At 30.8% G+C, this 27,490-nt stretch overlaps 2 protein-coding genes across 3 annotated transcripts in view; both read right to left on the bottom strand.

The window, feature by feature from the left end:
• Positions 1 to 4,101: 4,101 nt before the first annotated feature.
• The window catches only part of LOC141452213 (uncharacterized), a 38,928-nt gene continuing 15,539 nt past the window's right edge, over positions 4,102 to 27,490 (bottom strand). Inside the window, exons 5-11 of the mRNA XM_074124140.1 lie at positions 14,051 to 14,116; positions 8,733 to 8,798; positions 8,509 to 8,653; positions 8,177 to 8,315; positions 7,946 to 8,069; positions 6,350 to 6,431; positions 4,102 to 5,240 (exon numbers count right to left, since the gene is read on the bottom strand). Of these exons, the coding sequence (XP_073980241.1) occupies positions 8,770 to 8,798; positions 14,051 to 14,116 (95 nt within the window). The 3' untranslated portion in view covers positions 4,102 to 5,240; positions 6,350 to 6,431; positions 7,946 to 8,069; ... (1 more) ...; positions 8,509 to 8,653; positions 8,733 to 8,769. The remainder of the gene's footprint in view (positions 5,241 to 6,349; positions 6,432 to 7,945; positions 8,070 to 8,176; positions 8,316 to 8,508; positions 8,654 to 8,732; positions 8,799 to 14,050; positions 14,117 to 27,490) is intronic.
• LOC141452798 (L-rhamnose-binding lectin ELEL-1-like) lies at positions 16,595 to 26,060 on the bottom strand. 2 transcript variants are annotated; one of them, XR_012457626.1, is made up of 6 exons: positions 25,932 to 26,014; positions 25,233 to 25,369; positions 24,422 to 24,611; positions 20,147 to 20,294; positions 19,386 to 19,470; positions 16,595 to 16,708 (listed from the first exon to the last, which is right to left on the bottom strand). XR_012457626.1 is itself a non-coding variant. In XM_074125239.1 (4 exons), the coding sequence occupies exons 1-3, from the start codon at positions 25,993 to 25,995 to the stop codon at positions 20,180 to 20,182; spliced, it is 369 nt and encodes a 122-aa protein (XP_073981340.1). In that variant the 5' UTR covers positions 25,996 to 26,060; the 3' UTR covers positions 19,314 to 19,470; positions 20,147 to 20,179. The 2 variants fall into 2 exon arrangements, 1 of the variants encoding a protein (XP_073981340.1); XM_074125239.1 differs by lacking the exons at positions 16,595 to 16,708; positions 25,233 to 25,369 and having other exon boundaries at positions 19,314 to 19,470; positions 25,932 to 26,060.

Genomic DNA, 27,490 nt, shown 5'->3' with positions numbered 1-27,490 from the left:
TTCAATATAAAAGTTCCTTTAGTTCAATTTCAGCACTGATCAATTTTATTAACTTGGATAAATAAATTATGTTGCTAATTAATCTTCTGTACATTTTAGTTTGAAATAATCTCGTGCTCATTTTGAATTCTCGCGGTTGATTTACCATGCTATTTAGTAAAACACTACCTTGTAGAACACTTATAGAAGGCAGTGAGTGGAACCTTCGGTAAAGGTTATAGTCGAGATATCAGCATGTCTACTTACCATGGTAGGGTCATGGTTGTTATCTTGGAAAGTTAGTGGAAGTTAGTATTTTAAACTATCTAATCTTCTAATGAATCTAGATATCATTGTTTCGAAGAATTGTTGAAATCAATCATTTTTAAAATAAGACTAACTGTCTCTTACAGAGAAAACCGTACAATTTGGATAAGAATTCGATTGGAAATAAAACTTAAATCATTAATGAAGTCCCGAAATGTTTAAGAGAAATTTGCAAGATTAGTTATAATCTTATTTAAGTTTGCAAGATGCGATATTTTTTGTAGGTTAGTAAGTTATTTTTTGTAAGTTCAGTGTTCCCGTTCATTTGAATTTTATTAACATTTAACTTGGTTTACAATATAATTATAAATACAATACATTACGCATATATTTATATTTATTTACATTACAATGTAAATACCAGACTTACGCATTAAATTCCTCGAAGTAATTCATTATTGGAAGTATCCCACTGTTTTCTAGAAATATCCATAGGTTTATTATTTATTGAAATTAATATTTGAACAATTTTTTCATTTTAGGTAAGATGTGGATGTCACTACAGTACGACCTGTGGGAAAACAGCATATTTGTGAGTTGTACTTTCGATGGAGTTGACAGCCAGCTCTCTATTACCAAACACAGCAGACATCACTGAAACCAGTTTGCGATGATGAACGATCTGAGCTGGTGCACACTTTAGCGGTTACTAACAAAGTAGTCAACATTAAGATGCACAGTGATGTGTTCGTTAGTTTAACAACTGGTAGACTGTTAATGTATAGAAGACATTGCTGTTTAACAGAACCCGAATAACTTGTATTGGGACTCGTGTCTGCTGTTCGACCAAGTAATCTTTCACTCTGCAGCGACTGGGAAAGTAATACAGTTTTCAGTGCTATTACTGGTGAACAGCCAGTTTAATCTTTTAAAACGCCGTCCTATCAAATTTTCGGTAGGTACTTAATGTCAATATTTCAGTTATTAATAGAGGTGAAGTCTTTAATCCTGAATAATCATGCTTCTGGCTGATGAAATAAGAAGGTCTTAGTTAAGAATGAATGAATTGCGGCTTTCAGATTGAGTACTGTGTTTCTCACTGCAAGATCCGTTTGGTTTTGTTCGCAAGAGATAATTAGCACGATAAACTATTAGGTAGATGTATATTAGGTACATTAAGGGAATATGTGAAAGGTAAAACTGGAATCTTTACTAAATTGACGACTTTGGTGAAGATAATTCTATGAACTGAATGGATAAAAAGGAATGAAGTTAACTTTACTGAGCAAACTCAAATTCCCTGCGTTCCAAAAAGGGAAAAACAATGAGAAGGACCTTGATGAATTAAGCATGTATTATGAGTGCCTCGGACATCACCGCAACCACTTTTGTGTCGTCTTGATTGTATGAGTAAGTACAATTATTTTATATTTTCTTAAACTTTAAATAAAAAACAGCTTTTCTTGTGAAAAACTGAAATAGAAAATTCATTTATTACTACTAAAATAAATATCTTTCGTGGTCTGTTTTTTATTAATTAATTGGTTTTCGATTACTTTTGGTATGCAGCACTTCTATTTAATTTAGTTTTTCTAGTATTATTTGTTCATAGCATTAATTAATTAATCAGTTTGTTATTGATAATAAATAAATCTTTCATTGTTTATTTATCTGATGATTAAGAAGTATATAAATTAGAAGTTTTATATACCAAAATTAGTCCAAAGCAAGTAAATGTTAGATTGAAAAACAATATATTCGTTAAAAGTATATATTATTATTTTCCGTTTTTTAAACTCTTGCTGTAAAGTAAATAATACATCCACAAACACATAGTGTATAAGAACCCATAAACACACTCAAAAATAAGTGTTGTGAGTCGCCAACATGGTTAAATGTGTGTGTAAGGAGTTTACTTCCTTGATATGGAAGTAAACTGTATTTTTGGAAAAGTATTTAATTTTCATTTTGATATGGAATTTAAGTGTTTTTGTAAATATATTTCATTATCACTGAATGAAAAGATTTAGGTTTTTTTATTTTAAAAAAAGTCAATTAGTTTAATTAGTCTTCTTTATTTAACTTTTATAATATACATCTGTTTATAATATACATAAATTGTTACAGATGTTTTTCTCTAGCTTCTTAATGCTAGGTAAAACTCACTAAACATTTTAATTATTTAAATTACAATAAATAATGATTTTCAGAATCAATACTGGTGATAACCAGAGTGCTGGCTGTTCATCAAAAAGTGTTCATCAATAGAAGCCCAAGTGAAAAAGACGTAAAAGATCAATCCAATGTAAATATCCCAACAAATTTGGTCAAGAATCTATAAAAAAAAAGTATGTAGTTATTATACGTAATATGCATGTTTTTATCAAGATTTAAAAATTGCATGTAAAAAAAAAGTAATAAAAAAGGTTTAAAAAAAATATTTTATTTATTTTTCCATTAATTTTTGTTGAAAGAAGGTTTTAATTTGATTGAAAAATTCAACATCAAACGTACATGTAAATTCTTTTTTTTTTTCAATCACAGAACTATTTCTAGTCGAGCTAAGTAATAATTTTTTTAATTTATTTTCGTAAAAATTATTGAAAAATAGAAATAATAGCAGTAGGTTAGTTGTATTTTGCACTTAAATTTACGAAGTCAAAAATAAATCAAGTTTATTTCTTCTTTGATCATTTTAGTTTTTAAATTGTTTCTTAAATCAATATCTTTAATTTTTTTTTCTTTTCAGCAATACAAAATGTCAGCTTTGCATCTTGAAGAATTATTGATTTTATATGGTCTATTGTGTTCTTAATAGTGGTAAAGCCATTATTAATATAAATTGTGTATAAAAAAAAAAAAAGCTACAAAAACTGCTGTAAAGAGCGCTCTATTGGCAAAATCGTTAACTAAACAGCAATTATTAGTTCTCAGTTCTTCCGCTAGATCGCATGGGTATGTAGAATTAGTTTTTATTTTCTTAGAAAATATTTATTTCCATTATGATGTCAGCAGCTTTGATATGTGCGCTAATTAAGTATTGAATTATTGATGGGGTGAAAATAATTGTATACGTACTTTTGTTATCTGTTTGAACATTACTTCAAACATGTAACTTAATACAAATAGAAGTTAGATTATTTAACTCAGTCAATTTAAATCTTAGTTATTAACCTTATCTCAATGAATTGTAGAATAACTGTGGAATTTTGGTAATGCTTTTTGCTTAATACTTTGAACGATAAGTTTAAATAATGTATTTTTCAATCAAATTGAATTTATTGATTAATATAATAAGTGTACTTTTTAGAAATTGATTTCATTTTCATTGAATGAAAATTATTAAAGATGTTTATCTATTGTTTCTTTATTCAAGATTAAACTCAGTGAGCCCTATATTTTGATTTAATAATATATATATTTTCAGATGGAATACTGCTGATACTAGAGTACTGCCTGCAAAAGTGTTCATCAGTGAAAGCCCATGTGATAAAGACGTAAAACATCTCTCCACTGAACATATACAAGTTTTGTCAGGAATCAATCAATAAAACAAGTATGTAGTTAGTATATGTAATATGCATGTTTATTTTTAGTTTAATGCATGCAGAGTTGGGCAAACTTCACGAGAGCAACGACTAAATTAGCTGTTGGCAAAAATGTTTAGTGTTAATCATTAGCCTTAGTCGTGATTAGCTTATAGTTTTTTAATTCCTTTTCATAAAAATAATTCCATAATAATAATAATAATGTTAGTAGACTATGTGTGTTATTTTATTTTTCTAATCAAATTCATTTTATATTATATAATGGAAATATCTTTCATTATCATTAAATGAAAAGATTTAGGTTTTAAAAAAAAGTCAATTCTTTAGTTTAATTAGTCTCCTTTATTTAACTTTTATAATATACATAGATTGTTACAGATGTTTTTCTGTAGCTTCTTAATGTTAGGTAAAACTCACTGAACATTATAATTATTTAAATTACAATAAATAATGATTTTCAGAATCAATACTGGTGATACCCAATTAATATAAATTGTGTATTAAAAATTAAATAAATTAATGACGTTTTGCATTCTAATGAATTACAGGGGTAAGAATATGTGGACTATTCCAACTTTAAAAAAAGCATCAAACTGGTGTAAAGAGCGCTCTAGCGGCAATATCGTTAACTACCCAGCAATTATTAATTCTCAGTTCTTCCGCTAGATCGCATGGGTAGGTAGAATAGAATTAGTTTTTAATTTTTTACAAAATATTTAATCATTTTTAACAACGTTCAATTTGACAAAAAAGTACATAAAATAGATATTGGGAAATTTCTCTTAATACAAAAACATTTATTTGACCGATTCCTCGCCAATCTTCAATCCTTAGTTTAATTAATGTATTTTTCAATCAAATTGAACTTATTGCTTAGTAATAAGTGTACGTTTTGGAAATTTATTTAATTTTCATTGAATGAAAATTATTATAGATGTTTATCTCTGGTTTCTTTATTCAAGATTAAGCCTAAGTGAAAAAGCCTAAGTGACAAAGACGTAAAACATCTATCCATTGAAATTATACAAGTTTTGTAAGGAATCAAATTGATAAAACAAGTATGTAGTTATTATATGCAATATGCATGTTTATTTTTAGTGCATGCAGAGTTGGGCTAACTTAGTCGTTGTGCTCGTGAAGTTTGCCCAACTCTGCATGCACTAAAAATAAACATGCATCAAACAAACTTCACGAGAGCAACGACTAAGTTAGCCGTTAGCAAAATTTGTTTGTGTTAATCATTAGCCTTAGTCGTGAAGAGCTTATAATTTTTTAATTCTCACTTAACATTATAATTATTTAAATTACAGTAAATAATGATTTTCAGAATCAATACTGGTGATACCCAGAGTACTGACTGGAAAAGTGTTCATGAATGGAAGCCCAAGTGAAAAAGACGTAAAAGATGAATCCAATGTGAATGTAGCAACAAATTTGGTCAGGAATCTATAAAAAGAAGTATGTAGTTATTATACGTAATATGCATGTATTTATCAAGATTTAAAAATTGCATGTTAAAAAATATTTAATAAAAAAAGTAAATTAAAAGTAAAAATAAATTTATTTTTCTATTAAATCTGTTAATTAGCATGAAAAAGTAAAAATAGAACGAAAATAATTAATAATATTTTATTGATATTCAAAAAGATAAAGGAAATGTGTAAAAAATAAAAAGGATAACCTAAAAGGAAGGTTACACAGTCTAGAGAGTGGTAGAAGTAAAAAAGATAACCTAAGAGGAAGGTTAAAGATGGCTGGCAGAGTCGTGAGAGTGCTAGAGCAGCAGACAGCTGGAGCGATCTAGTGGCCACTGGATCAGGTGAGTGAACTGTCCGCCATCTTGCTCTGGGTGGGTATATAACTAAGTTCGCTGGAAGGGCGGGGCAGGGTGGGGAGAACCGTCGAAGCGACAACATCTCCCCACCACATGATTCTTTGAGAGAGAGGTGATGAATGTTAGACTAGACTAGATAGGTAACATATGTTTGGAGCGACGAGCGATCTACCCTCCTGCATCACTCAAGTCGTACTGAAGAGAAATTGCCTTGACAGCTGTATATATAGGGCAGGTTACAGCAGTGCTACCTGGTGGCAAATATGTGAACTATTTTTTTGCCTGCCTGATAAGTGGCGCCCTCCGACGGATTTTTTTGGAACTAATTTTTTATTTTTGTTTTTTACATGGATTCCTTTAAGTTTCTGTGTTAGTTTTAACCATTTTTTAGCACTTCTTTCTGTATTTTATCAATTTATTTATGTACTTCCACATATATCATAGAATTTACGACTATGTAACAAAAAATAGGTATGAAATAAATGTGTTTTTATGTATTACAGAATGTAAAATACTAATACTATGTAACAAAAAATAGTTATGAAATAAATAGATTTTTTCATAAACTAGACGTTTATGTTTATTCTCCTGCTCAGTAATACTTTTTTTTATAGAAGTCAAAAAATTATATAGTAAATAAGATTGTGATACGAACATGCAAATTAACAATACAGTTAAGTTTTTTAGTAATTGATTCATAACAAAAGTTGTTTGTACTTACTCACTTGATCGATGTTTTCTCGTCTTTTTAACTTTAATTTCTCCATTTGATGAACAGAATATACTCCTAGTATTGGATAAATCTGGAAATTATCATTCAATGAAATAAAGTGTTTATAAGAGTTAATCTTATTCGACCGATTTTAAAGATACATTTCTATCTCAAAGGAATGAAAGGAGTATATATTTCTTAAAAATTCACAATGATTTATTATTAATTAAACTATAATACCATTTCTCAATTATTTTTATGAAAAATATTGAAAATAAAAAAATATTTAGTTTTATTTGATGATTTAAGATACGGACGTGAAGTGTAAATTTGAATAAATTTGTTATTATTATTATTTATTCTAAGAATACAATACAATATCTACTTTGGCTATGTATATATACGATATCTCAATAAAATAATAATAATAATAAAGAATACAGTACAAATTTTTTTTTAATGGGTGAATGTTTAAAAAATAAAATATCACTTTTAAATGCTTTAAATATTACTGTTTTTTAAATAAAATTACAATTTTTTAAAGAGAATTAATTTTAAAAAGTAGTTAGAGCGGATACAGCATGATTGATTTTGAAAAATATTTAAACTGGCTGAAGAATTCTACTTGATTGAAAAAGCTATACAGAGATGAGCAACCTTTGTTCACAACGAAACATGTGGAAATTTAAAAATGTTGCGCGGGCCGCATATAAGAGCATTAAGTATAATACTCAATAAAAACATTGAATGATAAAGGCAGACATTACAGAAATAAAAATGTAATTCAATTCAATTTCAAACAAAATTTTTAGATACAATTATTGTGTAAAAAGATTTACATAAAAGATTCCTTTAGTAGATACTTAATGTGAAATTGGCTCGATAAAATCGGAAAGATTATTTATAAGAAAAAAGGTATTAGTTTATGTTGTAATATTTAGAATAAATGACGTGATAGATAGAATTACCTGGAGAACAAAAGCCCACATGCAGAGGGGTAAGGGGATTTCCTTTACTTTTTATTTTCCAGAATACTCGATGAGAAATTCCTAATATTATTGATTTAAAATGTTATTTGTAATTGTTTATTTTTACCTTTAAGCCATTGTATTTTGGTACATTTCCTAAACTTGTACCTTTTTATATGTTTTTTATTCATATACTTGATTAAAAGAAATATTGAATGCAGTTACAAAATAAACATTCACCACGGTAGACAAGTGAAAGTGATACTAATTACTCTATTGTCAAATCATTCATAATTTAATTTAATGTGTAAATATAAATATATACATACATTTATCTAATATTGTTACTGACAGGTTCGGCCATTCTTTGTTGAAAAAAAGTTAACATAATCATAAAATTTACTCAATGAATAAGTAAGTCATGAATGAAGCAAAATAGGGATGAAACTACACTTTTATAACAAGAAACGTTCAAATGTATTGAAACATTTTATTTTCAAAGATTTAATAAATTAAATGGTAACCTATTTGCAGTTATTTTAGTTCGTATATAAAATCATATTCTAATATAAACACTACTAAGGATTTAATAAGGGTATTTACTACCTAACAATTTAATAATGGAATATTCACTCACCTAGTCATTTGTTTGAGAGAAAAACTCAAAATGTAGAATGCAGAAGACGTAAGTTGTGGCATGGAATCGAAGATTGAACCATGTATGGATTTTTCACTAGCTAAACTGAGCCAATCTAAATAGCCTGAAAAAATAGAAAAAGAAAACATATTTGAAACACTACAGTGAATAGACTAGTCCCAAGTGATTTATTAAGAATAGATTATAATGAAAATAGAAAAATTTACATACCCGCACATTCTAGCGGCAAAATTAGAAACTACGTAACCACTTTATAGTTCACCATTATTCCGCTAGATAGTAATCTCTGTACTATTTTGTACCAAGCTTTTTAATTTTTATTTAATTTACTATTACTTGTCATTAACTTCTTTTTTTACATGAAAATGATTAATCTAATTACTAATTATGGAATATCATGGTCTGAAAATCTAATTACAATATTCTTTCAACTAAATTAAAACTGTTTTACTTTAAATTTAACGACAAAGCTCTTGACCGAGAAAGAAAGTTTCATTTTCTGTTCAAAAGCTTTGTAAGCATTAACAAATAAATAAGATTACCTGTAATACAAGAAAGCTAGGATGATTTTCTTAATTTCTTGTAAAGTCTGGAATATAGAAGTAAATGCGAATTGCTCAACGTAAAACGTAAGTGTAGCAGAAGTTACTGTTGTAATCTCAAGGGTAATTGCTTGCCGGCGAATTGCTGGAATTGACGAAGAACGAAACAGTAAATACTAAATTAAAACCATAATTCACTTACAAACAAATAAAAAGCACTTTACCTTCATCTTAAAACTTTGTTTAATGCAAAATTGATAGTTACAACGATGTGGATGACACAATTACCTCTGAAACAATCCAATTAATGTTTTGCACTTCCTTTCAAAAGAATATTAAGCTCCCCTTAACATGGCGATAAGAACAACAACATTGCCGGAAATTTATTTTTGGAAAGAGGAACATTGAAATAAATGTAATTTGATTTACTTTTGCTTCATAATAAAACAGATAGGTTGCCTCAAGTTAAAAGTTTGAGGTAATATACGAGATGTACGAGGGTCGTTTGAAAAGTCCGTGCAAAAATAAAAACTACTTAATTTTTTGAGGTAAACCTTTTTTATTTTTCAACATAGTCTCCTTTTAGGCTTATACACTTCGTCCAACGCTGTTCTAGTTTGTTGATCACTTCCGAATAATAGAATTTGTCCAAGTCTGAAAAATAGCCATTCGTTTCTGCAATCACCTCCTCGTTTGGATAAAATCTTTTTCCCGCCAGCCATTTCTTCATATTGGGGAACAAATAGTAGTCCGAGGGAGCAAAGTCTGGAGAATAGGGGGGATGTGAAACGAGTTGGAACCCTATTTCCATTAATTTTGCGACCACAACTGCTGAGGTGTGAGCTGGTGCGTTGTCGTGATGGAAAAGGACTTTTTTGTGGGCCAATCGTGGGCGTTTTTCTTGCAGCTCGGTTTTCAAACGGTCCAATAACGATCAATAATATGCACCTGTAATAGTTTTACCCTATTCCAGATAGCCGATGAGGATTATTCCTTGCGAATTCCAAAAGACAGTCGCCATAATCTTTCCGGCCGAAGGAACGGTCTTCGCCTTTTTTGGCGCAGATTCCCCCTTGGTAACCCGTTGTTTAGATTGTTCTTTGGTCTCAGGAGTGTAGTGATGTATCCATGTTTTATCCACAGTGACGAAACGACGCTTAAAGTCCTGCGGATTCTTCTGGAACAGCTGCAAACCGTCCTTGCAACACTTCACACGATTTCGTTTTTGGTCAAGCGTGAGCAATCGCGGCACCCATCTTGCGGATAGCTTTGTCATGTCCAAATGTTGATGCAAAATATTATGTACCCGTTCATTCGAGATGCCCACAGCTCTAGCAATCTCACGCACCTTCACTCTTCTGTCATCCATCACCATATCATGGATTTATCAATGATTTCTGGAGTAGTAACCTCAACAGGGCGTCCAGAACGTTCAGCGTCACTTGTGCTCATATGGCCACTCCGAAAATTTTGAAACCACTTATAAACTGTTCTAATCGAAGGTGCAGAGTCACCATAATGTTTATCAAGCTTCTCTTTAGTCTCCTGAGGCGTTTTGCCTTTCATAAAGTAGTGTTTAATCAACAACACACGAAATTCTTTTTCGTCCATTTTTTGAAAATCACTCGACTTCCTCGATTCAAACGAATGCCAAACACAAAGAAATAGACCGATCTGGCTGAAACTTGGTGTGTGTTCTTCCAAGAGATGCTACTAAAGCAATTATCCACACAAATTTATATGTATTTACTCACTACAGTGATACCGTACGATATTATACACGTATCCATTGTACGTTGCTTACCGAATGATGCATATTAATATGGAATTAACTCATAGACAAATTAAATAAATAAATAAAACCGGACAATCGCAGTATTCTCTTTTTCCGTAACCGTTTTTGCTGGTATCAATTTTTGTTTCACGTTTTTTCGTACATTATGAGATAAAACAGAACAAATGAAAGGGTATAACAAAAAAAAAATTAATTAGCAAAGAGGTACTAAAAGTGAATGCTTATTCTATCTAGCGGGGACTATTAGAACTAGTAAGATTAACTTACCTTAGGTTTAGTTTAGGCAGTTGCCGCTAGATAGTAATGAATATCACTTTATCATAAGTTTTAAGTTAGAATTCTTTATTTTGTAGCTAGAACAATAAAGATTTTTTCATTTTTTCTTTGAATAATTGTACACTTAATTGATTTTTTATTGCTTCTTTTTTTTATATGGAGGCTTTAATTAGCCACAAATTTTTTTATTTTGTCTACAAATTGTGGATTAAAAAAAATAATATTCTCTAATTGGGAGCAATAAATTACAAACCCTGCTATATTAATTTAAATTCAGAGACATGAATTATGGCAAAGCCAGCGAGAAATATTATTTACAAATTTCTACGATGTGTATTGATCATTCTCAACTACAAGTAACAACTAATAAAATATCAATAATTTGATAAACTTACGGTTTTCAAGAGTACATGTAGATACAGAGTAAAGGGTTGTCTATAAATCCATTTCGCACGGCAATCAAGTAAATCTTCCATATTCCTGTGACACCATTTACTAGATGTGAAGTACATTCATTTTTGAAATGTGGTGAGGTCCGCGGAGCCAGATAACATCTTTGATTTTGTCCGTCGTATCACGCATGTTTATTGAAACGTTAACCGGTTTCGGTCTTTCATGCATAATCAGATGTTAATTACTTACTTTGGTGGAGTGATTTCGACTCCACTTACAGTAGAAGTGAAGAAATTAAAAGAAAAGGGATTAACCACTTACAGTAACCGGTTCAAGGTATAAGAACACTGAAATTTCTTATACGTGAATTGCAGAAACTCGAGGTGCAACTTTACTTTAAAAAGAAAGATAAACTTCTTAATGTTGACATTGGTTAAAACTTGCGAGAGATTGTTATTTCAGAAACACTAGAATAGGTTCCACTTTTAGTAACATAAATTATAAAAGAAGATATGTGCACTGGATAAAGGTGATCTCTAATTATATGATAAATAAAATTGAACGGAACCTAGAGATTATCGGCCAAGAGATAATGGGTAAGGTTACTTACTGTAACCTGCACTGCCTTCTCTATTACAAAACTTTTTTAGATTGTAAAAAAAAAAGATATTAAAGTGATGGAAAAATATTTAAAGTACAATGTTTTGAACTCTCAATGGCAGGAAATGCAAAAACATTTTTTTAGATTTTTGAGGTGGCCCTCCCCCACATAGATCTGTTGTATTTATTGAAATGTGGTGAGGTCCGCGGAGCCAGATAACATCTTTGATTTTGTCCGTCGTATCACGCATGTTTATTGAAACGTTAACCGGTTTCGGTCTTTCATGCATAATCAGATGTTAATTACTTACTTTGGTGGAGTGATTTCGACTCCACTTACAGTAGAAGTGAAGAAATTAAAAGAAAAGGGATTAACCACTTACAGTAACCGGTTCAAGGTATAAGAACACTGAAATTTCTTATACGTGAATTGCAGAAACTCGAGGTGCAACTTTACTTTAAAGTAAATCTTTTCGCTACCCACTAAACGACTATTTATGAAGTAAAACTTAATTATTTTATGCTTTATTTAAGGCGCGTCAACATCTGAGGTTATTAGCGCTCGGAGCTTTATCCAGTGCACTGCCGGCCTCCGGACAGTGTTCTCTCGTCACCGAGAACAGTTGATGACTGGATAGTGCGTAGTAAGAAGCTCCTAGGAAGCGAAAATCTAAAGACCAGCAGCTTCGATTCTAACCCGTGATCTGGTATTTGGAATTCATTCCATATTTTGGAATCCAATATTTCCTAACCAGTCAGCTAATCCCCTCCCTAATGGAAGTTGTTTTTAATTTTGTGTCTGAACCCCATAGTGATTGGTTAGTGATACTTCAGAATCCAAAATACTTCCCCGTAGATGAAGGAAGACGATAGGTACCAAAGTGGTTGAATAAATTCCGAAATCTCGAGGATGAGACATACTACATATTCCAAGTAATAAACTTTATTTTGTACAGTCATATTAGAAGTAATAAAAGTATTTTAATTAAAATGAAATAAACGTGACTGCAATCAAACTATATATAACATTGATATATTACATGTAAATAATTGTTTTATATAATTTTAACCTTTTTTATTATGAAAATTAATTAATTTCTATCAATCTTCCAATGATTTTATTGGCAATTGCATTTAATTTGTCTGCAATACACGATATCATTTTTACAATCTTTTAACGCTTTTCAATTACTTTTATGAAATTAAAATGGAAAATGGACAAAAAAATAATTTTAATTGACTGAAAAATGCTAACGTGGTATTACATATTAAATTGAGCCAAACAATGTGAACCCTTCGTATTGTACCACATGCATTTCAATTTTTTAATCAAATTAATTAAAACTGTCTTTAATAAAGAATGTTTACTCATTCAGATTCAACAGGAATTATTTAATTTATCTAAACAAAAAGGTTTAATCATGTTAAAATGCTTAAGTTGTAATAAATAGTGAGTAAGATTACAGAATGACAGCTAGTTTTTCTTATTTGGGTATTGCCGGGATAGACATGGATGCGAGTCATCTCTTATTTACGCTGCAGGATGTAAAGATGTGCCTTCAAAAGATTTCAGATCAAGTCTGAGCTTAACTGGGTGAAAATTTTAATGTATTATGCATATTATGAAATGATTTGAATTTCATTCATACTAATTGTAATATTGTAGAATTTTCCATTAAATTAAATCTTATTTAAGTCTGTTTCTACCAAATTAAACCATTCTGCAACCAATTCGGAACAACGTTTAACTTGTGTTGAACAAAGCTAATGAATTTTTATGTACATTTAAACTATTTTCTACAGAACTTATCAATAAAAATAATTTTAATTTCGAAGAATTAATATGATTTCTTTGAGAATTGGGTTAATTACAGATTGTTCTTGAAAATATGTTTAATTTAGTTAAAAAAGGTTATTTCTGCAGCAAAACAGTTTGATTAAAAATGCTACAAGGGGAGGGATTAGCTATGTGGTTAGCGTACTCGATTCCCACGCGGAGGTCCCGGGTTCGAATCCAGCTGCTAACCCTTAGATTTTCTCTTCCTAGGAGCTTCTTACAGCTCACTGTCCGGTGATGGACAGTGTTGTCTGTAACGAGAGAACACTGTCCGGAGGCCGGCAGTGCACTGGAAAAAGCTCCGAGCGCTAATAACCTCAGCTGTTGATGCGCTAAAAAAAAAAAAAAAAAAAAAAAAAAATGCTACAGCATTCAGAAGAAAATTTCACGGTAAATTTTTTTAAATGTAATTTAAACCTCTTGTTGAACGAAATTACAACTTTTTATTCAGATTCAAATTAAAATATTTAACTTATGTGAATAAATGATTATTTATGTTAAAATGTTTTAGGTATAAAAAATAATGGTTAAGACTACCTGAAGAAAAGCTCCATAAGATAGGTAATAACATGGTAGGTAAAGGAGATTTTTCCTTATTGATTTAACGGAATGTAGAAATGGAGCGAATCATTTCAACTTACGTGCTGGATGTGAAGAAAGGCGATCATGCAAGTCGACAAAGGGAAGCCCAGGGGCGAAGGCACTAGCTAAAGAAAAAAAAAATTACATTAAAACCTTTTTTAATGCTGAAATGATGAATGATGCTTACCCTCTAAACTAGCCAATGTTATGTATAGCATACAGCATATTAATACTACTTCAATTAACAATGAAATAAAAATGCCATTTAAATAAAAGTTTATACAAGTATATTAAAGAAGACAGGTGGGTTCTTATAAGGAATGTTACGAAATAAGAAACTTCATTGTGAATAAATAAAGGTGCCTGAGGGAAAGAGATACGAAAGTTAGCAGCAGCGAACCGTTCATCCTTGATAATAATTAGGGAGCCCACCTTAGAGATTACTTATTTATACAAGAAAAAAATGAGAAGTCAAAAATAAAGAAATTATATTGAGATGAAAAACCAACTGATGTTGTTGTTGTGAAAATGTTCAATTTTCGAAGAAATCACGAAAAACTGAAAAATTGTATTCTAAATCTAAATTACTATTTTTTTTGTCTGAAATGTCACTGAAAAATCACTGTTTTCTACTTAAAAAATTTATATATCTAATAAATTTCACCTAATTTAAATGAAACAGAAAATCTAAAAAATTTACTTGTGTAAGTAGTTAAGGCAAAATTATATTTTTATGCAGTGTGCCCTTTGAACGAAAGATCTCTATAACATAGACTTATGAGTCTGAAATAATACGCAGACGTTCGAAAATTTGTTTTACTATAGTTTGAGTCATGAGCAAAGTTTATGATTTTGTCCCAAAAATACCAGAATAGTGTCGAATGATAGTTATAAATAAATTTACAGCTTCAAATCTTTGTCATCATCTTTGTCTTTGTAAAGTCATGGATTCCATTAAATTTGGAAATAAAGTTTTCAAACGTATCAAGGTAAATGACGGTATCATCTGAAATCTCTGTGGAATGCCCTCTGGGATCTGCGATTACCGTTAACAAACATCCTACAGCTGATTTTGGACGCCAGAATACTGTACCTTTCAAAGCAAAAAAGAGGCCAACAGAATGGTGAAGGAAAAAAACTATCAATCCTGCTAAGAAGATCCTTAAACTTCTCTTAAAACTGGAGAAATATACAGACCGAGTTGTTGCGAAAAGTCTCAAATTCCACAGCGTGTAGAACTAAGTTACTGAGAATCAATTTATTTCTTTTTAGATGGTTTCTAATTTTAGTAACTGTCGTGCTTGATGTAATTACTTTAATCTATGTTCATAAATCTCATGTGAGTATCCTATTAGGAGATACTCAAATACAAAGTATTCTTTACAGACTACTTCAAATGTAATCATTCCAATAAAAATCCATAATTTACTTTTTAAACTGAATATTCTAACGCCCATAGAAGTTTCATCATCAAACACCCATCTTAGATGAACCAGAAAATAGGACAGGACGTATCTTTAACCACAATTTTCTCCATAAAATTTATGTCTTTGACCACCAGAATTCATACACGGCTGTGCAATATTTGTTATCGGGTAGATTACAAGCTTTATCATAGATTTCTGACTGTGATTTTTCCCGATTTAACCTCTGGAAGAAAGTGTCCAAAAATAGTAAAGATGGAGAGTGTGCGACTCCTCGCCGAATCTAAATAATTATTAAATAGTTAGTATTTAATTAATGTGGCTTCTGAATTTGTAGATTTCTTACCAAGTCAACAATATTAGGATTAGTTCATGGAGATGCTAATATAATATGGCGTTTTATGTGCATATCAGATAATCTTGAGAGATATTTTGCATTTATTATGTTTATTATTTGTTACGTTCATATGAGAGAACACTTTTTTAGAAACATATTATGTTGATTCAAACCTACAACAATAAGTGACAGCGGGTAAATTTGGAAAATTGCTCGTTGGTACAAATTAATCTTACGGATAATGACAAAGTCCCTATATACAACAATATTATAATTTCAATTTTTATTTTTCTCAATTCAATAAGTTTGTGTGCCACTGTTAAAACTCCCGTACCAAACTGAGGCACGCGTGCCGCGGGTTAGCCACCCCTGAGAAAATCATTTAATGTTATTTGCAAATATTAGCTATTTGTAACTTGTGCGAAATTGCAAAATTGTTTCATTAAAACAGATCTCCCCAGAAATACAGACTTCTCAACAAAACTTATGAGTTAGATGGGGAGCTGATTACCAAAACGAAACACATATAAGTTTAAGCTCAACTTTTTACTTTCTCATTTAAACTACTAAGGAAAGAATTGCGAACGAGTCAAATTTTCGACAGTTTTTCAGTACTGTACTAGAGGATAATAGCTTACTGACTTAGCAAAATAGGTATCCGAATTTACTTCTAGTAAAACTACGTCTAATAAAATAACAGATCAGAAAATAATATTGAAAAAAATGTTGTGTGAATAATCAAGAATTCTCAGTTACACTGCATGACACTGTCGGTACTTTTACCGACCAGGCAACCAAAAGAAATTATTCAAATTAGGGATACATAAAAAAAATCCACTTACCTAGAAAAAAAACTTAACACGTCGAAAACGAAGAGAAAATAAAAAAGAATCTAAGACATAAAACTGGAAAGAAGAATTCTTGAACCATTTTCAGATGCTGAATTTCCTATTTACCTATAAATTGATTAATACTTTAAAAGCTGAACTATATAATAAAAAGCATTTAAAAATTGTATAAAACAAAAAATGCAATTCAAATTTCAACAACCATTTCATAAAAAAGAAATAGCTGTTACTTAAAACCAATAAGAGATCTGTCCTGTGGAAAACGGTTCCAAAAATTCACAACTGAAAGACCGCATTAAACTAAGATTGTACTTTTTTTTCATCAAAATAATATATATGTGATTAACAAAACAGTAAAAATGTATATAAAGAGCAATATATTTTATTATCATTTGTTAAGCACTCTTACTACACATTCAAAGTTTGAATTTCAAACATCAAAGGAAGGTTTTTACACAGGTTATCTAACAGGTAATAGGTATCCTGCTAACTACACGTTCAAATTTTGAATTTCAAACATCAAAACAAGGTTTTTACACAGGTTATCTAAAAGGTAATAGGTAGCCTGTTAAATCCACATTGATAACTGCCGAGAATAGTGAATGTTTTCTCTTCTGTATCCTAATTCTAGGCCACTAGAATTTCATACAAGTGGTCCAGTTTTGGAAATACAAGTAATAATTTTACCAAGAATCGTGAATGTTCTTTCTTCTGTATCCCATTTCTATGCCACTAGTATGTAGTACAGATAGGGTTGGCCTGATTTGGAATAAATAAGAAAAAAGGGTTTAAAAAAGAAACTTAAGTATTCTTTGGCCAAGAATCGTGAATGTTCTCTCTTCTACATTCCATTTCTAAGACACTGTATGTAGTTCAGGTAGGGTTGGCCTGATTTGGAATAAATAAGAAAAAAGGGTTTAAAAAAGAAACTTAAGTATTCTTTGGCCAAGAATCGTGAATGTTCTCTCTTCTACATTCCATTTCTAGGACACTAGTATGTAGTTCAGGTAGGGTTGGCCTGATTTGGAATAAATAAGAAAAAAGGGTTTAAAAAAAGAAACTAAGTATTCTTTGGCCAAGAATCGTGAATGTTCTCTCTTCTACATTCCATTTCTAGGACACTAGTATGTAGTACAGGTAGGGTTGGCCTGATTTGGAATAAATAAGAAAAAAGGGTTTAAAAAAAGAAACTAAGTATTCTTTGGCCAAGAATCGTGAATGTTCTCTCTTCTACATTCCATTTCTAGGACACTAGTACGTAGTACAGGTAGGGTTGGCCTGATTTGGAACGTAAAGCAAGTAAAAAGGATTAAAAAAGGAAACTAGGTATACTTAGGCCAAGAATTTAGCCCACATATGTTTTACTTTACAAATACTATTATCAATTATTTTTGATTGAATTTTATGACATTTTGAATAAAAAAAATTCCCTAAACACAAAATATTTTTTAATCCATTTACTTATTAATTTTGTTAGGACTTCTTTATGATGGTGCACGTGGATAGGGACCATGCGGTCGGGACTTTTGATAATAAAATATTTCTAATTATATAATATCTTTTTTTTTACTTGATTTAGACTAGAGCTTTTAAAAGAAATTCGAGTATTTAAGACGAAAAAAGAAAGCTAATACTTATGACATCATTTTGGCGATTCTCAAAATTGGCTCGATAGATTTCCTTTTCAATTGAAATTTTAGCTTAGTAAAAAGAGAAAGCTAATACTTATGACATCATTTTGGCGATTCTCAAAATTGGCTCGATAAATTTCCTTTTCAATTGAAATTTTAGCTTAGTAAAAAGAGAAAGCTAATACTTATGACATCATTTTGGCGATTCTCAAAATTGGCTCGATAGATTTCCTTTTCAATTGAAATTTTAGCTTAGTAATAAACTATCTTTATTATTTAATCAGTGATTGAAAATAAGAGTGGGTTCGTATCTGACACCTACTTGATTGTGGGAAGTAAAGCCTGCCTGAAAAAATAGGCCGTTATTCTATTTGTCAGCTGATACAATGCAATTAATAATCTTTTTTCACCGTTTCTCTTTTGCACTAGGAAGGTGTGACTGCAATAATCCGAGTAACTTAGTCTAGTAATTCCATCGGTTAATCCTTATCAATAATTTGATCATATCAGAATTTTTCTCCGTCATATAATCTCCGAGGGGTTGAATAAAAAGGTGCTAGAAGCTATGGGTACTTCACTGTTAGTTGCAGGCATAGGCACTTGGTACGCCCTAATCATTAGGACGCGTGTTCCTAATGTTACTATCGTAATTTTTTCACAGCCTCATTTTTTCAATAGTACTGTTCACGAACAGATCTATTAATCAACGAATCCAGCCACCTGGATTCTAATTCTCGATTCATGCTGATTTCTTGCTGAGTACAATTGCTGAGGTCATTTATCTATGTAACTGTCTCATTTACAAGTTATCTTGGCATTCTTGATGAATTAAACTTCTATATCCCGGTGGAGTTGTAGTGGACAAACCAAAGAATTTTATTTTGATACTTTAAACGACGCAATATGCAATGAGGCTTACTTACCCTTTCTTTATCACCACAAATGAGTCATTTTTTGATCATAATTTATCACAAGCTCGTATACACCAAAACCTTATGTAATAGGGCCATTATAACCTTTTTAACACTACATAGACGTTATGATTTAAAAATACAATATAATTAAGAATCCACAGATAATGGTCTAAAAATTTGTCAGTTAGGAAAGTTCAGTTAGATGATTTTATTCACTCCACAAAATAGAATATATAATACCTTCCTTAAAATAGTATGAAATTACGCTAATAAAACCTCCACAGCAAGTAACCAACTAAGATGGATGTTTTAGGAAAGCAATCACCTGAAAAATGAGAAAATGTACTATTTTAGTGCGCTTTAGGAATATAAAAAAATGTTTCAAAACACATTTAACCCAACAGTTAACAAAAAACTGAACAACCTGTTCAGATTGTTCAAAATTACGGGAAATTATTATTGTAATGAAATAAAAAATTTTTATTATTACACATTATTCTCGTGTATGTAATCTAACTGCTACTTGACTAACTAAGCTCGCGAGGATGTTATTCAATAACTCTGTTTCAGAATTGTTCGTAATTTTCTTCCGTTTTTGCCATATTTATTTCTAATAAACCAGCCAGAAAGATTAATTATAGACAAAAAATTGTGTCTTCAATTTATTGCCATAATATATCATACATACTCGTAAGTCCTATTTTAAGGATATCGTAACCAAAACTTATTTTGACACATTGTTTAAATAAACGAAAAAAAACAGTGTGTGCCAATACTTTTTGACCCACGGTAACTTGACATTGAAGACTAATTCTGAATTCAACATGGAACACCAGATAAAATGGTTTTCGCGTCGCAACGGATTCAGAATGCAAAAGAAAAAAGAGGGCACTCAGGAAATGCTTTGAATTCAAAGATTCTTCGCCGAGTATTAAACGATTATCGATTAGTTAAAAATGTTAAGTTAAAAAAAGGTAACGGATCTATAATAAAATCCTTACACTATCAAAGGCCCAATCAAGTTGTAAAGTAAATTAATTCCTCTTTATGCAATTGTATTCCACCTCAAGATACTTGTAAGTATCATAGCAAGGGTCTCCAAATACAGTTTTACTTGCACTTACAATGCAAATTTGAAAATTATTACATCTGAAATAAAGGTATTAAAATTATTATATTTTAAAAAAGCACATTAAAAATACCTACTGCACAGGTATTTACATGTCTGACTGATAAACCTACAATGAAATTGAACTACTTAAAATTTAAATTCCCCATTTACTTCGTGTTATACAATAAACTTAATATTTTAAGATCTCTTAAGAAAGGGCTTTACCACATTCACTCCATTATTCCTTGTTCGAAGAAGATAGACCTATAACAAGAGAGAATTTCCTAAGATATTTAGCGCGCCAGATTTGCAAATTTTTCTTGAGACATCACTCTAAATTATTATTTTTAAGATATGATTTTTTCATTTGTGTTAGATATGTTCTCGAACAGTATATAAGTTCGGACCTCCAAAATAGTATCGTTTTATTGTAAAAAATATCCTTAACAATAACTTGCGGTTTAAAAAGTAAAATATAACGGGTAGATTAAACGACAAAAAGTACACAAATCAGCAAGTACCCAATATCTGTAAAATTTTATCAAAATCGGATTAAGATTTACAGAGTTATTAGTAACAATATTTTAAGTGGGGGCCTTACATAAATAAGTGTAAATCTCCCATTGGATTTACAGCGTCGAGACCCCCAAAAGGCACATCTACATGAAATTCCGAATCGAATGACACCTCATTCATGACAATCGGTTCTCGCGTTTAGGCGCTACAAACAAAAAAAAACTACTCACAACTACAGTTTTTGAATGTACAGTTTTTGCTCATTTCTTGAAATCTATTAAATACGTTCTTGTAAAAAAAAAAAATTACTCATAAACGAGGATATTTTAAAGAAAATTTGGGAATTTTGCCTTAAAAGAAAAAGATTAAACAAATTTTCAAAATTTGGTGTTATCCAACGTTACGTTTTTTTGTGTTTGACTATGGAAGCAGTAGGACATATTCTGGGAAATACTTTTGGATCTTTCGTGGCGCGCGTACTGATGGATTGCGCTCACCGGGTTTTATAAAAAATAAAATAAAATAAACGATAAAACAACTATACTATTTTTTTTTTCTATTGAATTCGTATATCTCGTGTTTTGGGAACTTATTGTAAGAGTTTGATCATAGATTATTTTGGTGGTTACGATTTTAATAATGAAACTATCGGTATCTTAAATTCATTGGGCGTCTCGAGTAAGTTTATTGAGGTACTTAGGGGTCTATATAGGCGTACTGAATCTGCAGTGTGGACAAACAATGGTTTGACGACATCTTTCGAGACTAAAGTCAGGCTGAGGCAAGGTTTTCTGCTCTCTCCTTCACTTTTTTCTTTTTTTTTAAACGACCTGCATGACTTCATTGGTGGAGGGGTCTACATCGGAGAAGTGAACATTAGATGTCTAATGTATGCAGATGACGTGGTGCTTATGTCCTCGGAACCAAAGGATTTACAATCAATGGTAAATAATTTAGCAGAATATTGTAAAATGTGGAACCTTGTTGTAAACTTAAGTAAGACCAAAGTCATGATTTTTGGGAGGGGTGGAAGGAGAAAAAAGGACGAATCGTGGTCATTAAATAGAGATAAGTTAGAGATAGTAAATTATTATAAGTATTTGGGCGTTGGCCTAACCCCTCAACTATCACTTACAAAACATTTTAAGGAAAAAATGAGCTCCGCTAAATTTGCAATAGCTTCAACCTACAATAATTTTCTGATGAAACCTCAGGTGCCCGTTTCCAGTAAGTCTGAAGTGTTTAATTCAGTAATGAGAGGCAATTGTTTGTTATGGTGCGCAGTCATGGGGTTTCGAAAATTATGAAGAAGTCGAAAAATTAAATTTATTTTTCATTAAAAAGTTATTTTCCCTACCTAGGAATGCTCCAAATTATATTGTCTATTTGGAGTCCAGAATTTTCCCGTTATTTCATTATTACCTGTTCCTTCATCTAAATTACATCAGAAAAGTTCTGAGTTTACCAAGTGGCCGCCTTCCGAAAGTTTTAGCAGAGGAAGTAATAAAAAAGAAATTTTACTGGCATAAAGTAAACATGGAATTATTTTTAAAAGTTGGTTTATCATCTTATGAGCAAGCTGTGAATAATAAAGAAAAAATCTTAAAGTGTCTGGAATTTAAATTTTTTGAAATTATTTTCACTCTTTGTATAAAGATTTGAATTGGAATTTGGGCTCAAATCATTACATAACGGACGAACACAACTTAAATTTTATGAGGTCTATATTTATGCTTCGAGGCCAATTGGTGAATTTAAACTTTGATGTTTCCCGAACTGAGAACAAGAGACTTTGCTCATTATGCAATTGGGGGAAAAAGAGGATATAATTCATTATATAGGGGAGTGCCCCATTCTGCGGGAATTCCGGGATCGATGGTTTGGCAAGCATTTGTTAAAAAAAGAGTAGGTAATCGAAATTTTAAATGGTAAAAATTGGAAGAAGTTGCACTATTATCACTTAGAGGCAAGAAAGTATCGACAGATTTTAGTCGATGAATTTAATTTTTAGTTTAAAGAAATAATTTTTTTTTTTTTTATAATAATACAGTGTAATTTAAATTAATTTATGTTTTTTTTTGTATGTATTTGAGTGAGATTGTGTGATTGTAAATATTTATTTTAGAATTTGTTTTGTTTAATTTATAAAAGTAGAAAATATTTGTTTCATTATTTTAATTATTTCTGTTGGCCAGACTGGTTTTATGTATTCTTTAATTTTTATTTTTGTTTTATTTTTATCACTTTTTATGATTTTTAATTAATGTACAACACTTCTCTAGCAGATGGACTGAGTCCATGCTCAAGTGTTTGGGAGGTTTATGAAATTTCGGTTATTTGTAAAATAAGTATTTAAATAAACGCATTATTATTATTATTGAGTATTAAAATTAATGCATCCTATAAATGCAAAGTCAAATACCTACTGAACATTCAATCAAGAAACATAGTTTTATAATTTCTACTCATGTAATATTTTCAAGCCTGGCCTACCAATATATTTAAATTCCCCATTTAAATAGTATTATGCAATAAAACAGCGTTAAATGGGGTTTGGTAGGTGAACATGAATTCCTCTTAACAAGCTTGTACAAATTTAGTATTTATCGTCGATCGCTAAAGTGAAAATTACAAATTTACAGTATGTATCTATTGATCGGCAGCTTGCCTGAGCGAGCAACAATCTGTTCAGGTATGTGAATATTGTGTGAATGATGAGTAGTACCATTCCCATGTGAAGTTAGGCTTGTTTATTTCCCTTAGGGTGGTAGGGCGTTAAGATCCCTTAAGAAAGGGTTTTTCCACTTTCCCTCACATTATTCTATGTTCAAAGAAGTGAGACTTTTAACAAGGAAGAATTTCCTGAAGATTATTGGTGCACCAGATTTGCAAACAATTTTTTAACTAAACTCTTTTTTGAATTTTCTCTCTAAATTATTTCTTTTAATTCAGCAATCTACAATAAATTTACATTTATTTGTGTTAGGATTGTACCAGATTAGTTCGGACCGCCCTCTATAGTGCTATTTTATTGTAAGGTTTACTTCTTAAAAATATTTCTATGAAAATTGTTTTACCACTGCAGTGTGATGGAATGCGCTCACAGCGCTTTAGTCCAAAATAAAATATTATAACCACTCATTCCTTCCTATCGAACTCATTAATCTCGCGTTTGCCAACTTTTTCCTTTGCTTATCCACAATTGGTTTTTAGTCATTTTAACTGTCCTACTGGACAAAGGGTGTAGAGGGTTGATCGTCAAAAACTTAAACACTTAACGCACGAGAAAACGTAATATTGAAAAACATCCAACTTTTTAAAATCCTTTTTTCCTATAAAAGATACAATTCTCAAGTTTTCTTTAAAATAAAGATTACATCCTTATTACTGTAATTTTTGGCAACAACAGAATCAAGTAGATTTCGAGTAAAATAGAAACGTTCGAAAAATCAAGATTTTATCGATTAGAAATTTTATGTAGGTATTGCTTTTGGAGTTGTTGACCCTGTACATAGTTTAAAGGGGAGTTTGCTCCGCGCCTAGTCGTCACTACTGTAGTTGAATCATACATAGGAAAAGTAACATTTTATCTCGTACAAGAATAGAAGTGACAACTTTATGGAAAAAAAAGTTACTAAAAATAGATTACCTGGAATGCATGACAGCTAATGCTGTTTGAGCAGAACAATTAGTGTTAATTATCTTGCCCTTCCTATAGCAAATATTTTCATCTTTCCTTCCATAAAAAGCATTTACAATGTCCAAGTAATAACCATCAGGACAACTTATATTTAATGTATAATCTTCACATGCCATGGAGGAAGTAGGTGCTCCTGAAACTGTAAAATTAACTAATATTGTCTTCCTTTTCGGATAATTAAGTCTGTTCATGAAAATTTGCAGAAATCTATCGTCATTTGAAATATGCAATTTTAAATAAAGTAATCTCCTATTTTTTCAAGCGGGCTTTACGTCCAACTACCAATTAGGTGTCGTGTTTGAAGGCGTCTAGAAAACATACTTTACTGCATAGTTCTCATATTAAACATTAAATAAAATGCAAGGTCTAAACCGGGTCTCGCATCCAGTGCCACATACGTATTAGCATTGCAGGTCACTACTGTAACCGCTCGGCTACCGTGGCGCTTGAAAATAAAAAAGTACATGTTTTAGGATTCAAATTGGAGATTTCCCAGTTACAAATCCGTGCTCATAAGCACTACCTTGGAGCCTACTTTTTCAACAACTTAGCGTTGTGTTACAAATGGAAAATTACTCAGTTAGAAAGATAATGCCTTTATTATTACATTGAGTTAAAAATTATAAATTACTAAATATAATATTTACAAAGACTTACGCTTGCTCTTAATTTAACTAATTGCCATGAAATATAATAATAATGTCATTGATAATAATGGAAATAAACAAACAAAATTAGTATCTACATAAAAATTACTTACTAGTAGAAACACGAAAAATACTTATATTAAACCAATGAAAAAAGTTCGGTATGAACTCATTCACGACTTTCCCTGACTGCAACTTCTAAAGAGACTGTAGGGGAAAGTCTATTCCAGTCCCTTTCCAAAAAAGAACCCTAAAAATTTTTTGGTTGAAATTATTGTTAGCGATTTTAATGTGAGAATGGGCAATCTCGCCCAAGTGCTTATTGAGGATTTATAGCATGACAATCATAAGTTAGCATATTGGCAATTAGTTAGCAGTTTTAAAAGAATTAATTTTGTTTGTGGTGGCGAGATTTCAAATATCAGCCTGGGTAACACACTTCAATAACTTATTAAATCCTCAAACTGATGTTGGCTCTATTCTGTAAGCTGAGCATTTTATTTTTTGTCCTTATTTAGATGAACAATTGAAGTTTTTACTACGATTTATTTCAAAACAATCGCGAAAAGAATGCTCTAAATTTTTTACTTATTTTTAAACCCTCACAGCTAAGTTCAAATTAAATTTTGTAAATATTTATAAATTTAAAAAATAATTTTTTTAACTTTTGTAGATTTACCAGTGTTTATAACAAAAAGGTGTCCTCTAAACAAAACAGGAACACCCATCACAAACAGTTTTAAATTACATAGAACATAATAAGCTGTCGAATCAACTTCACAAAGAATAACAGAAGATTAAATATTTCTTGCCTGCTTTGATAATGCTAAGGAGAACTGAAAGTAAGACTAGTCTGATTTTAATCATTTTTCGCATCAATCTGGGAAATAACTAACTACAGATCATAGAGATCAGAGGCTATATATAAGTGGAGAAGATGCCAAAAGAGATACAAGATAAACAATAAATACAGCAAGAGTAGTTCGTGGTTAGGCCCATAGATGGCAAAACAGTCGGATACTCTACTATTTTAGGTCTCCAACTCCATTAATTTGATCATTGAAGTTATTAATGTTAATATTTAACTGTTGAAAATATCAGGATCACGTTTACTAGAGGCCTTAAATTACCCACAATTTTGACCAACTCTTGCGAAATTCAAAAAATCTAGCGCGAAGACCCTCCACATTTTTCTTTTTCTAACCGTCATTTACACAAAAGAGAATTCACAATATAGCTTCTGAGTTTTCTATTTAGCTAAATTGAAGTGAAATTCTCACAAATTGGACGATTGTTCTCTAATTACAAACTTGCACCGGTTGTTAAATGTTATTTTACCAAAAAAAAAAGAAGAGAATCCTTTATGTGCACTCTACTTTACTCTTACTCAAAAAATCAGATGTAACAATTCATACAACTTTTCACTTAACTAAAGTTTTCTAAAGTAACAATTTTCAAATTAATGTTTACTTTGTACAGTAAAATGAATAAATAAAATATTGTTGGAAAGAAGCAGTGAGTGAAAGTGGAACTTGCCCTAAAGGATTGTTAGATATTCAAACAGCAGTCTTGTATTGACAAAGTGAGTCAAAAAGTTGGGGGATGCTCTAGTCTCGGAACAAGCAGGGGTTGATGTAGTGAAGACTAAGTAAGCCTCAAATTTCTTGACTTGATTGCTATTTTCTATTTCTGTCAGGCGGACGAGTCTAGTTATGTATAACTTACTATAAAAATCCTTACCCTATCGAGAAGAGCTAAATTCATATTGGTTGGATAAAAAATGAAATCTAAGAGAATGTGCTTCCGTCCACGTAATGATATCTAATCTGGAGATAGATATTAGGTAAGGTATTAGTAATCTGCCTGAAATAACAATCATTAATTTTTTTTTACTTATAATTTATTTTGCTCTTCAATTAACGGAAGAATTTTAATATTTTTAGTTTCATCAGGGAGCAGGAGAATTTACAAAGATACTTCAGGAACAGTAAATACGCGGTAATATTATTGTCAGTGTCCGTTATTTCAGTGTTGGCCATTTTTACTTCTCTAGTTGCAGTCTGAGATAAGATAATCCGTTATCTGGTGTATGTAAGCTTTATATGGTCCTATTTACTAATGCTTTTTTGGAGAAGTTCAACCCAATAGAATCAGGTTGAGACCTTGCTATAAAAGCACATTTGATTTCTCTAGAGAACTATTGGAGTTGTAGATATCCCAACCTAATACATGAAAAATCCTTACAAAATTTCCTTTTACCGTAAAGCTCAAACTTCTAACCTACCCATTTTATTTAGAATACGATTTATTGTAAGGATTAGTGCTGACATAGAACCAGCTAGCGTCAACAAATTGATTTACTTTGTCATTG

This window comes from Rhodnius prolixus, unplaced genomic scaffold (assembly GCF_049639745.1).
Source record: "Rhodnius prolixus isolate KJV_2025 unplaced genomic scaffold, Rpr scaffold_3, whole genome shotgun sequence".
Taxonomy (NCBI): domain Eukaryota; kingdom Metazoa; phylum Arthropoda; class Insecta; order Hemiptera; family Reduviidae; genus Rhodnius; species Rhodnius prolixus.
The sequence above is the reverse complement of the archived record's forward strand: the minus strand, read 5'-3'. Positions and strand labels throughout refer to the sequence as shown.

Excerpts from the sequence above, each read along its gene's own strand:
- LOC141452798 (XM_074125239.1), bottom strand. The coding sequence starts at position 25,995 with ATGCGAAAAATGATTAAAATCAGACTAGTCTTACTTTCAGTTCTCCTT. Across the intron at positions 24,612-25,931 it reads CCTTAGCATTATCAAAGCAG|TTTCAGGAGCACCTACTTCC; the intron begins GCAAGAAATATT and ends TTAATTTTACAG. Across the intron at positions 20,295-24,421 it reads TTAGCTGTCATGCATTCCAG|ATGTAATAATTTTCAAATTT; the intron begins GTAATCTATTTT and ends CCTTTATTTCAG.